The sequence below is a fragment of the Notechis scutatus genome, chromosome 6, assembly GCF_049901735.1.
Source record: "Notechis scutatus isolate UNSWTSFEM ecotype Mainland chromosome 6, rNotScu1.2, whole genome shotgun sequence".
In the NCBI taxonomy this organism is placed as follows: domain Eukaryota; kingdom Metazoa; phylum Chordata; class Lepidosauria; order Squamata; family Elapidae; genus Notechis; species Notechis scutatus.
This window is the reverse complement of record NC_142014.1, coordinates 55,504,486-55,518,100: the sequence shown is the minus strand read 5'-3', so window position 1 is coordinate 55,518,100 and position 13,615 is coordinate 55,504,486. Positions and strand designations below refer to the sequence as shown.

General features: G+C 38.6%; 1 protein-coding gene across 16 annotated transcripts in view; it reads right to left on the bottom strand.

Annotated features, from left to right (window-relative positions):
• Positions 1–8,080, bottom strand: part of RBFOX2 (RNA binding fox-1 homolog 2) — a 257,017-nt gene extending 248,937 nt beyond the window's left edge. For 12 of the 16 annotated variants that reach the window (XR_015750125.1, XR_003373569.2, XR_015750123.1 and 9 more), the window contains exon 1: positions 7,470–8,014. Coding sequence is in view for 12 of the 16 variants with exons in the window: in XM_087968363.1 (XP_087824489.1) it covers positions 7,470–7,643 (174 nt within the window). In the remaining 4 variants the exon portion in view is untranslated. Of the gene's footprint in view, positions 1–7,469 lie in introns of all 16 variants that reach the window. The other 4 variants (XM_026694942.2, XM_087968371.1, XM_087968368.1 and 1 more) reach the window with 3 other exon arrangements.
• Positions 8,081–13,615: the final 5,535 nt, after the last annotated feature.

Below are 13,615 nucleotides of genomic sequence, written 5' to 3'. Positions count from 1 at the left end.
AGGCCAGTAAATAACAAAGGTGTCTAGCAGCAGCAGCAGCAGCAGCAGCAATGAACTGGTGAGAAAATAACACCTCCATGTAGTTGAATGCAGGTATCAGTCAAAGCCAGGTGTACAAATAGAGTCAAAAGAGCAACTAGGGAGCAAGCAGAGACTGTGGTGTGGCCCATTCTCCAGCCCACTCCATAGCCCAGACCTTCAGCGAGCAGTCCAAAGGGATAACATAGGAAGGAGAGATACAACTTGAATAAATTTTCTTAACCAATTTTGAACTTGCACTCAACAAATAGTCAAAAATTATCCTCTTTTGCTGTGTTTTAAGGGACTAAATGGATACTCTTAAGTGTCTGTGAACACTAAATTGTTTTCCTTAAGTGTAACCTAAGGTCCCAAAAACATATAGGGCCCAAACATTTTAAGACTGTTGACTCCAGTGGTGATTAGAGCACCACCAACCAAATTTGCCCATATATGGGCCCATATATGGGAGAAAGAGGAAATTCAGCCCAAAAAAGTTTTCTCATGTTGATATAAGGCAAATAATAAAAACAAGTTAACCATGTTATAATTTAGCACAATGCCAAATTAACATGGCTCTTACAGCTTCTCACTTACAGTAGTCACACTTCAGTCCTGGCTAAAATCACAATTTCATGACCCCTCATGACAAACCAATCATAAATTCAGTCAAGGAAACCCTTGCATAGGGAATATTTGCCTTTTTGCATTACAGGAAAATAAAAGATATACTCTATATATGGTAGATGGCGGAAAGAAGATTGCCTTTAAATTGTTGGGAAACAGTAGGGGTGAGCAATTTGAAAATCAAGGGTTGTGTGCAGCTCACAGAACCCACAGTGCCATTTTAAAATCACTATCAAAATGGCTGAATTTCAGAAGCACAATTTCAGGCTATTTTCTGCAGTTGGGGAAAGGGATTGGGGTTAGGACAAGTGTGTCCTGCAAAAATCACCTACTCTCACTGCCACCATTAAAAAAAAACATTAAAAATGAAAATTGAAAATTGTTCCTCAGCCATTCTCCCTTTCTTCCTCCCATCCTTCATTACTTCCTTCATGTTTTCTTCCTTCCTTTTCTTCCTTCCCTCACTCCCTTCCTCCTCTTCTTCCTTTCCTTTCTCTGACTTCCTTCCAGCAATATTGAGTTTAGACTTCCTGCTGACTTTCCCACAAGGAAACTTAATGGCTTAAGTTTAATAGATAATAATTGGTGGGCTTAATAAATAATAATGGGTGTCACAGGAATTAAGCATGGTTCATGGCAATATGGTGGGGGTTTAGGATGGGTGTGTAGGTATGCATGAGAGGTCCAGTGGAAGCTGGGAAAGGCACGTAGGGGCTGCAGGCCAGGAAAGATGCACAGGGGGTATGTAAGAGTTGCCGTGGGCATCAGGAAGAACATGTGGGAAGTTATCAGGAGTTTTGGAAATGACAATCATGTGATTGTGGCTGATTGTGGCAGCACAGTAGCACCAACTTTCCAAAATTTCATTCAAATGGGAGTAATGGATCCTGGATTTTGGACGCATTTTGTAAGTTATCCCATTTGAGATACATTGATTCATAAATTGATGCCCTATGATGTATCATTTCACCAATTATGAGCAAACAGACATGAGTTCTAACAGCATATACAGTACATAAATGGTGTGTCAGAAGATCACACCATAATTCATATTCCAGCAAATGCTTCTCAAGGGACATGTCAGCTAAGTATCGGTATGTATAAAAAAACAACAGGGAATCTAGATTCTGACTCAATTTTTCTTCCAAATTCACTGAATGTTCTTAAATCAGGAACTATATTATCAAAACAAGCTTTTTAAAAATTTAAAAGGTGAGCAAGCCTTAATATCTAAAACATTTTTTAAAAGTATGCAGAAATATGCAAATATTCAAAAAGTACTACTACTATATTGTTGTGTCAACAACAGGATGAGTACCCATGCCACCTACTTAACTTGTCTTAGGAAAGCTAGCAACATATTATATTTCTGTTTAATATCATTTTGTTTTAGGCAATTTTTCTGACTACAGAACAAACTAGTTTTATAGTTCAGAATGAATTATCCACAACAACTCGGGACTTCCGGTTTGAAGGGCTTCGGTGACAGACAGAAATCCGCGATCGTGCGCGGTTTCTGTCTGGGCTCGCCACTGGAGCGCCCCGAGCCGGCTGGTTTCAGGGCTAAGCCACCCTGTAGAGGTGGTGAAGAGGGGGGAGACCGCTAGCAGGGTCAAGGAGAGCCGCATCTCTCCTCCTCAGCTGGCCATTACTCCCTTTCCCGAAGGCGGTTGCAGCGGTGGTCATAAATGGCCACCACAAAGGAGAACTCGACCAGAAAAGAATGTGCAGGAGGAAGATAAGAAGTGAAAGTTTTGGCTGACCGGGTTAAATTGTAAAAGCAACAACTAAGGTACCCTGGAATTTAAACTTACAAAAAATAACATCGCTCCCAAAGAAGAGTCGGAAGCAGCGAAGGAAAGTGAAAAGGGAAAGGTTTGGCTTTTTTTTTCTTCTCTCCTTCCCTATACTGACAACTAAGAGACTTAAATAAGAAATCGGAAAAATCCGCTTTGACATCAATAGGCAATTAAGCTGAAAATAAAACAAAATGCCAAAGGGATAATAAAGATTTCTGGACATTAAAATTTTTCTTTTTCATAAGCAGGAAGGGAGAGAAAAAGAATAAGGGAAGGATCTGGAAGAGGGAGGAGACTGCCTGGAATTAAAAAGAATCCACAGTAAAACTTCAACAAGACTTCTAAAAGATACATTTTAACTGAAACTTTGCAACTAAATAGTAACCCCAGGAAGCCATCTTTAATGAACAAGCAATTCTATGTGGGGAAGAAAAAGGAAAGGGGGGAAAGAGAATGGAGAATTTAAGACTTGAAAAAACAACCAAAGAAAAGAAAAATAATTTGAAAAATAAGTATAATACTGGAAAGCAACAGAAAAGGGGAATACAGAAGAGAGAAATAGAGGTAGAGAGACAAGGGGGTAAAAGGGGGAGAGAGAAGAAGAGAGGGAAGAAGGAAAGGAAAAGAAGTTACAAAGGACCAGAGCAAGATATAGAGAAACAGGACCTATTTAGAGATAATGGGTAAAAATCTAACTGAAAAAGGGATTCTGTAAAGGTACATAAGGTTGTATTGTTATATTAGTAATAGAAATAATTTTAGAAAATTGGAAACAACGTATGATTAAAATGAGGGATAAAATAGTGTAATTTAGTGAAATGTTTGTGAATAAAATAAGTGAAATAAAAGAAATGAGAAAATTGAATTAGGAAGGAACGGGAACGTTTTAATTAGTTAATGTTTTATAAAATATAAGTGAAGGGGGGGATTAACTATGGAAAGCTTATAATTGTTCCCATAGAAGTATGATATTTAATTGAAAAGTAATGTTAAAGATGTTAAGACTTTAATGAATATTAATATTAATGATAGAATTGAATTGGAATAGAATGTTGTTTTAATTATATACATTTATAATTTTTTTCTTTTTTTAAGAATACAGTGTGTGTTTTAAGAATGTACCAAGCAGAATCCGAATGGAAGTTATGTATTATATTGAATGTTACAACTTTAAGGAAAAGATGTAAGGCGTCATACTCCAATCAGTAACTACAGGAAAAATTTTGTTTAATGAGAAAAGATAATAGATAATTGAAACAGGACAGACAAAAAATATAAATACAATGATTTGAATTGAGATGAGATAATTAAAATAAAATTGAGAAAATTAAAAGAGGGGAGAAGCTATGCAGAAAATGTAAAATAGTAATAAGATATGGAATAGAATATAAAAATGAGCATGAACCTGAATTTGTGTCTGTACGAAGAAATGTAACCTGGGATTACGCTACTTTCAAAAAAGATGTTTTATTTGTATTTTTTTTCTCTCTGTGAAAACTCAAATAAAATTTACAAAAAAAAAAAAAAGAAGAAGTATCCACAACTCATCTGCTCTTCAAACAGTTAAAACTATCAAAGATGGTGCAGCCTCCTGTTTCATAAGTTCAGGTGTACTAAACACATAAAATTCTGACATTTTCAGAATTCTGACATATGTAACAGCCATCATACTATTTCCTTCAGGATATGTTATGCAAAGTGCACAAAAAAGTAAACAGTAGTAAACAAAAGAAAATAGATAGGAGATAAAACAAAAGCAAAGAAAATTTAATGAGATCTAGTCGAAGGGAAAAATTCATATTCCCCCAAGTCAAATTGTATATTTCAATAAATCTCTAGAGTGAATGATACAATTTCCAGCATGAAATGCCTACTTATTATATGTGAAATCATATGGAGATTCAAAATTAGAAAAGAGTGAATATAGTACAGTAGATGTTTGAAAATTTTCCCTTGGCAGAAGTAGTAGCTTTTTAATCAGTTTAAAGTAGCTTTAAACTGATAAATCTTTTTGTTCCTGCTTTGAGAATTCTTGTTCACTATTACTTATAAAAAATTTCTACCTCAGAAATAATCAGGATTCTTGCAGGCACTGCAAATTTGAGATCTCCCCACAGATTTTCAATAACATTCTACCAGGACCTGAATAGGCCATTCCAAAACATTTTTCCTCTTTCCTGTAGTTCAGGGGTCCCCAACCTCTGGTTCATGGACTGGCACTGGGCCCCGCAAACAAGCAAAGCCCCATCCAGTACCTCTCCATGGTACCAGTCCCTGGTACCCCAAAAGATTGCGGCCGATGTTGTAAGTAACTTAATGTCAATTTGGTAGTATGTTTCAGATTGCTGTCTACCAAAACATCCAAAATCTTTTCAGCTTTAGCTTGAAGACCAAGAAAAACCTTACTAAAATAGTCTCCCAAACTGGCCAGAACTACAAAACAGAACCTGTTCATTTGGAATTCAGTGAAGCATACAATTTGATCTAAAGTTTTTCATGTAAGTGTATTTCCCCATATTGTTCTAACCTGGCTAACCATCCTTCATGCACATACACCAATTTATACATTATCTATTATTTAAACTTCTCACTTTTTAAAAGATCTCATCAATTACATTTAACTATAATATTCTTGCTCTTCCTTTTCTTTTCAACTTATTCACTCTTCCTTCATATATTGTTCTACAACTTGAATGTATTCTTTCTATATGACTAAACCATTTCAAGGTACTTCTTTCATCACCTCAAGATCCTTTGTTTCCTAATTAAATCAGAATTTTTCAAATGAAAAACTATTGGAAAATAAAATTAATTTGTAATTTACATGCAGTATTTTATTCAGGAGTTCAAGGCACAATAGATAGCATTCCTTCTTTCTATTTTCCCCCACAATAACCCTGTGAGGCTGGTTGGGCTAAGGGAGAATGAATCATTCATGAGGACAGATTACAATCTAAGTCTTCTCAATGCCATTCCAACAACATAACCACTACATCACACTGATTCACTAAACCAGGATCTTCTGCCTGAAATTGTAACATCTGTGGACAGTAGAGCCAAAGAATGCTATCAACCTTTAACACTGTTTCCATAAGAAGAAATGGGAAAATCCATTTGAAGCATACAGCTATATACAGTTGACTATTCATTTTATTTCAATTCTGTTCTTTTTTTTGTAAACTAGTGGAAAATCTTGAAGGCTTGTCAAAGAACACTTATCTTAGAATCGGTTTCCTTGTAAGACCTCATGTCCTATTCTACAAATCCCTCTATTATGGTCATCACAACTAAGTAGCGGTGCCTATCATTTTCACCCAAGCCACGTGTTTCAAGTTAGCAACTGTGGTAAATGGACATAAAACTGGCAGAATTTCTAAAGGTAACATGAATATTTATTCAAAGCACTATTTAATTCTTCTAATTTTAATTGCTTGTAGCACTTTTTTAGTTTTTAATCATGTTGTAAGCGGCCCAGAGTTGCTGTATCAATGAGATCTGTGGCATAAAAGTTTAACAAATAAATATGAATCCATGTCAAAATGCAACAAAGGCCACACGTAATTCAAAATATAATTGTACTGTATATTAAAATATATCAAGATTCTTTTTCACGTAAAATCTTTGGTCTGCTTGAGTTTGCCATTCTTATGGCAAGCTGCGTTATCTCTGAACAGAGATACTGAATCCAAAATCCATATTGAGGCAACAGCCCCATCATGTCAACTCCAGATTACAAAATAGCATGTACCCTTTTGAAACTTCTGGAACTTTTCATATAACGTGATGATAAAATAAACCTTCCAAAAAAGGGAGGTGGCAAATGCTGTACAACTCGTGCCCCCAAAAGGGTTTTGGTTGCTCTTTATTTTTTGTTTTGTTTTAATTGGTGCACATCTGTACTTACTTTATATAGAAAAAGTCAGTTGCTCTTTGGCCAGATGAGTTGGCCAACATATAATATGAATGAACTCTGTTTGCTAGCTTTATTATGAACAAACATTTATTTTTTCAAAGAACCCACAGATTCACCTATGGGTTATGACTCACAGTACATTCAACCGAATTCCATTTGAAATACAATCCTAGGAATGTCCATTCAAAAATAAGTTATTCAAGGTTCAACAGGGCTAACAGTTCACTGCTACACATGTCTGTTACAAAAATAAGTTCTTCAGTGTGAGGCTTACTTCCAGAAAGGTATGGATAAGATTACATCCTTGCACCCAGATGAGTATTATCTAGCTGCAGTTTTAGACAGAAACAAACAAGATCAAAGGGGTCTGCTAAAACACTGGCTACAGTTCTTCCAAAACTAAATCACCAAGGCATGGGAGACCTAAGAAATTTTCTTAAAGATCGAAATATGGCTCTAGATGATACACCTTCAAAGAAGAATCCTCACTATTTACTGGACTACAATCAACCTTTACTGGGGGTGGTGGAAGCTGCAAATCAACACACCTTCAGGATACCACCCTGACGAAATCTAATCCAGATGAAAAGATGACCTTGTAACCTATATAGCAACCACATCTTGTGCTCTTCCCACTCCAGATTTCCTCATTCTGATTAGTCCTTCGAAATGTTCACAATGGATGAGGCTTCCCAGCACGTGGCCGTGAAACAAAACACAGGTCTACGTGCAATTGTTGTGACAACCTTCTACGTCCACTACCACCCGTGTCCCAGCCAGGAAGCAGCTCTGTACCCGGAGCCCTCGGTTCGTGATTATTCTTGGCCCCAAGGGAGGCCGTGGGGTATTTAAGCTCTCCTCCTCTCCAAGCCCAAAGCCCAGTGGGGGCTCCTGGGCCTCTCCTACTTCCGAATGCCCGCCTGCTCGCTTGGCTGCACCCACCCACCCTCGACACCAAAGCGGGCACCGAGGCGGGCTGCCCGGGACTCGCATCCTGCCCGAGCCCCGCTGAGCCCACCCGCGCTGCGCTTGAACGTGCGCGAGGGAAGCGCGCCTTTTACGGCCACCGGGGGACCCTCCAGGGTGACGACGACGACGCCGCCAATGCTAACCTGCATGCCGCCTCCGTCCACCTCAGCCTCCGTCCGCAGCCTCTTGCTTTGGCCGCTCTCGGCTCCGTCCCCGCCGGGCATGGGCTGCTCCAGTTCGGACTCCCGCTTGACCCCTCGAGGGGCTGGGACGCCGACGCCGGGCACGAGCTGCTGGTGCTGGATGCCCTCCGCCATCCGAGCCGGACCCCGGCCGCCCCGCTTCCCCAAGGGGGAGCCGCTGCAGCCGCTGCCGCTGCCGCCGCCGCCTCGGCTTCACAGTCCCCACAAGCCGACCACCGATCGCGCGCTCTCCGCCGCGGCTCTCAGGCCCAGCCCGCCGGGTCCAGCCAGGACCCCCGGGAGCACGGCTGGGAAGGTCTCTGCCCCCGCCGAGGGGAGCCCTGCGAGCAGACGGGCCCCAGCGGAAGCCCCCGCCGCAAGACACCTCGGACACGGGCCCGCGAAAGCCCCGGAGGAAGTCGCGGCGGCCCCAGCAAGAGCAATCGCCGCCAGAGACGTGGAGGGGGGAGAGAGGCCGAAGCCCTCCGATTGTCTTCGGAAAGGCCAGAGGAGTTACGGCTCCCCACGATCCCCTCCTTCCTCCCCGTTCGGCAATCTTCGTAAATGCCGAAGAGGGGGCGGGGCGGGGGAAGGGCGGGGAAGGGCGGAGCTACTGGCGGTACTTGATACTTCGCCGGGAAGGGCGGCTCGGCTGGCACGTTGAGGGGACGGAAGGCCGGAGGTGGCTGATTTTGTAGGGCGACGGCAGAGGAAGCCAGGCGCTCGGGGCGGCAGGGTTCTCCCCCTCCCCCCCAGCTAGAGCGGTGCAAGATGAGTGAAGATCTTTGGGTCTCTATTTTATAGCTAAACAATCAGCGTCCTCTCTGTCTGCCTGTCTCTGTCTCTCTCCACTCGAAGAAACCGCGCTAGACTCAACATTCCTTAGTTCAGTTTCGTTTATAATCGCTTCCCCTTTTCCCGGGGTTCCAATTTGCGACCATAAATACTTCAAACACTAAACCCGCAAGCTTACCGCGAAGTTTATGGAATATAATTTGGAGATGCAGCATGGTTTAGGATTGTATTTTCCGCGTATTGGAAGGCACTTTTAATTATTTATTTCTGTGTACGCACTTACATACACTCTGTCTTTCTCTGTGCTCAAGCCCTCCTGAAGTCTTTGCATTAGATACAGAAGGATCGAAAAGGAAATCCGGTGATCAGTGGGTGCCAAAAATCTTGCTAAGTTGGAGAAGACTTTTAGGGAGATCATTACTGTGCTTGACCATTTGAACATAGCAGAGATTAGGTGTGGGAACAATATGGTAGATACTATTGGGGTGCTGAAAATTCTGCATGTTCAACCATTGTTAAACTTGTTTGAAAAGATTGTATAAAAGCATACTTGACAAGGTAGTAAAAGATCACTGTTGTGCAATGTTTCTCAACTTTGGCCACTTTTAAGATATGGACTTCAATTCGCAAAATTCCATATCTGGCATGATGGCTGGGGAATTCTACAACTTTAAAAGTCCATATCTTAAGCTGCCAAACTTGAGAGACACTGCCTAGTGAGTTGAGCTGACCAGGAAGTAGGTGTGTGTAAAATTGCCTTCCTATGTCACAAATCAGACAGTAGAAGAGAAGTTCTTAAGGGAGATTTCATGACAGAACTCAGTCCCTGGAGTTTGGTGTTTGTTTGTTTTTTTTCAGATCTAAAGGTCTGGTAAATAGAAAGGTTGCAGAATAATAAACATGTAACTGGAAAAAAAAGTGAAATCCAATCCCAGCTTGTATATTAGAACAGTATTTCATACTGTTGAAGATCTAGGGATTCCAACTCCTACAATTCCCCAGTTAGCCATGATGACTGGAGAATTCTGGGAGTTAAAGGCCACACATCTTCAAGTGGCCAATGTTGAGAAACAAAAATTCTTGTGACTTTTCTATCATTTTCTCAAGGGCAGTATTTTTTAAGAGAGAAAAGAAAGTTACCATACATATATACACTGTGTGAATATATATACTGTGTGAATGTGTGTGTGTAAACATATACATATATATGTATATATGTATGAGGGGGGGAGTAAGCAATCATTCCTGTGTAGTTGAAGTCAGTTTTGAACCTTATTTGATGCATGAATAAATAAGACAACCCAATATATAATTTTGCTTCAAATTTGTATCCTTGGCAGTCATATTTAGTTTTGTTGGTAAACTGTTCACTGGTCCTAATGTTGGGATTTTGTTTCTGTGTGGTCAAAATGACATCTGATAGTTGTGACAAAACTGCCTGTTTTCATCTTCTTAATTCTCAGTGGACTTCTTAATATAAAATTTAAAGACCCAACTAATGTGTGATGGTTGAAGAAGATGGAAATTGTTGTACATTTATTTTTATTTTAGATTTTGAAAGGAAACTGAGCTGTTTTATAAAAGTCATGAGACAGCTTAGCTGTTTCTTAGCTTCATTTTTCAGACACTTCACATTTTTCTTAGTTCAGCCTAAAACAATGGTTGATGGATAAAATTATCCAATTTTTGGTTCTGAATTCTAATTCAAATACATTTTAGTATAGTACCGAAGGCAAGTCTAAATTGTAAAAACTGGTAGAAAGAAAATGATTACCTTTTCATTTGCCTATACAATATAGGAGTACATACCAAAAAAAATTACTTTAAAAATTTGCCTTCTAAAATTTGAAAATTCTTTTCCCTGACTTTTTCATTAGATTACAAAACCTAATATAGTACTTTATTGTTTTGATAGTATAATACATATTATGAAAACTTTTTCACACAAAAATGTGTTTGTCCTGATATGCGACTACTGCTGAACACATGCACTTTGCATTTTCTATGCTGCAAACTAAAATGTAGCATAAAAAGACCATATCCAAATATTAGTCATGTCAGTCCTATAATTGCTTTGATATTGCAGATTCCAGAACTTCCAATGAATGTGTTCAGCAGTTTTCCAGAGTTTCAGACTGAGATCTGTACAAGCTCTGCATTGAGGTGTCAGGGATTAAATCTGAGAATGTAATTGCATGCAAGGGACATGGTATTAAATTTGTTCCTTTTCATCATAGAATTACTGTATAAATAGCTTCAGTGTTTCTGACACTTAATTTTACCTCATTCTTATTTAAAATATTCCAAATTTCTCTCTTCCTATACAACTTGGAATTATTTGCCCATTAACAAATCCATTTGTTGAGCATGTGTAGTTCCACACCTTATACCTGGATAAGTATTTCCAATATTGAAGTAACGTAATTTACAGAATAAATGTTCTCTAGCAATAAGACTTCCCACATCTACCTACACTATCTCCATTACAACAAGGACAAAACCTCCTGGATTCTGGAGAGAAAGATGAATGTTCAGTAGCATAACATAATTATGTTAAGTTCAAGATGATTTGGAGGCAGATCTTTTCAGTTGTCCATTGTATTCCCTTCTGAGAAGACTGTATGATGTCTCTCCTTGCAGCACCAAACTAAAATAGTGATTTTCTTGTGCCTTTGAATTTAGTGCATGGTATTTAAAGGCATTTTACATTTATGGTATTTGTATTTTTTAAAAGTAGTAACTTTGTATTTTGTTTTTAATGTATATTGCCCAACAGCTATTACTATAAAATGACTAACAATAAATAAGTGCAGCAAAGTCATTTCCTTGCAGCTTGTTTCCCAACTTTCCAACAATGGTTTGAATCTCTCCACTGCATATATTCAATGATAATATAAAAACATCCCTTCATATATTTAAAGTTTTCTCAATCTTGTCGTCCCAAGACTTGGGGTGTGAAGGTTTTCTTGTATTTGATCTCTATAAAACACAGGTATAATCTTGGCTACAAGGCAATCGAATTGATCACTCCTAGAGGAGATCAACCCTGACTACTCTTTAGAAGGCCAGATCCTGAAGATGAAACTCAAAATACTTTGGCCACCTAATGAGAAGGAAGGACTCACTGGAGAAGAGCCTAATGCTGGGAACGATTGATGGTAAAAGAAGAAGGGGACGACAAAGAATGAGGTGGCTGGATGGATTCTCTGAAGCAGTCGGCATGAGCTTAAATGGACTTTGGGGATGGTAGAGGACAGGAAGGCCTGGAGACCGTTTTCCATGGGGTCGCGATGGGTCAGACACGACTTCGCGACTAATAATAACAACAAATAATCTTGGCAATCTACAAGTTTATGTAGGCAGGGGTTCACAAAAACTGAGTAAGACATCCTTTCTCAGCACTTTTTAAATTCTTTTCCTCCCCATTCCCCTTCTGTTTCAAGCTGTATCAATGTTTTAGCCTGACATGTTGTATGTATCAGCCACTATAAATTTATGTTGCAGTATGTCATGCAACTCCTAATCAAACTCCATGTTCTATCTTGATATATAGTTTCAACACAAGATGCAGTGCATAATCTCAGTTGTGTCTTCATAAACTTGAAGAAAAGCAATCTTGAAATACTGTTCAGCCAATTGAGCTCTAGAAGGGATCTCGGAGTGACTAAATTTCCATTTGGAGGGCCTGAGCATAATTGTATTTTAGCCCTTGCGTCCAATATCAATAAATCCTTTCAGTTTTGGTCTTGAGCCTTCCTACCATCCCCTGCCCCTGAATATCACGATGTTATGTTTCTTCAGGTCATAAAATTATAAACATACCGTCTGGAAGAGAATCATTACTTAATACATGTGATCTACTTAGCATAGTGCTTTTTCTTTTTAAAATAATGTTGGAATTTAACTTGATTGCAGAACATAGTTTAAGAGCTGTTTTTATTGTGATTTTATTTAAGATTATTTTGTGAATTGTTCTACACTCATCTAAAAAAGGAATATAAACATCTAAACTAAGGTATGAACTAATGTGAAGTGCTGCACTTTATTTTCAAATGCATTCTTTTCATTATTTTAAAAGGTATCCTTAATCATAACTGTCATTCTAATGGGATTATAAGGAATTGACCAATAAATTAAATTTGTATTACAATTATATGCTTCCCATTGTAGTTAGCAATATCTAGACTACCAGAGACTGTTTATTCTTTAAAAGAAATTTCTGTATTTGAATATGGCTGTGTTGATTTTCATTACATTACTAATATTTGTTATCAAGTAAGATACATAAAAACAAATCAAGCTCTGAAATATTATTGATCTTCCTCCTATTTTGTACCGTATATCAAAATAACCAAAGGTTTTCAGTTAAAGTGGATTATTTCGTTTCTGCTATTTATGAATACCAGTTTGGCAGTTAGAAAATAGAATCAAACTGCCACCTTTCTAAAAGAATAAAATGACAATTTCCTACAGATACATTGAAATGGACTACTGGTAGTCCTTTTGTTTAACAATGGTTCAAAGTTATGACAACCTCTGAAAAAGTGAATTATGACCTGGCCTCAAAATTTTACACACACACACACACACACACACACGGTCATGTGATCACAATTCAGGTATTTGTCAACCAGCTCACATCTGCAACAGTTGCAGAGTGATTTGCAATCTTCCTAGCTGGTTTCTGACAAGCAAAGTCAACAGGAAGTTGGATTCACATAACTCTTATTCCGTTAACAGTCATGTGATTCACTTAATGGCCATGCAATTCGCTTAACAGCAGTGGTAAAATGGTCATTAAATTGGGTCCAATCATGTGAAATCTCACTTTACTGCCACACAGACTTGCGCTGGAAATTCCAGTCCCAACTGTGATAGTAAATCAAGACTGCCTGTATGCCACTTACTTACAGTTCTTGGCTGATGGATTTTGTATAACAGCAGCAATATGCACTTTTAAAATAGCCAATGGTTTTTTTTGTTTTGTTTTGTTTTTCAATTATTTGCCAGGGAAGCATAAGGACATTTACTTTATTGAAAACTTTCTATTATATAGCACAGAGCTTCCTGTTCAGATCTTATTACTGAGTAACACATGATGCTAAAGTTTAATGAAGTTTGTTGAGTTTTGAATTAGTGATATAGCACATCCATTATGACTTACAGAAAGCAGAACAGAGTCGGTTGTTCAACAAGCCATGTTAGAAAAGTCCCAGTGTTCCATGCAAAGAAGTCACTGTTTGCCTCAGATGATACCATTTTATATAACAAAATATTTAAGTGCATAGTTGAACATTTGATTTATGTGTAGC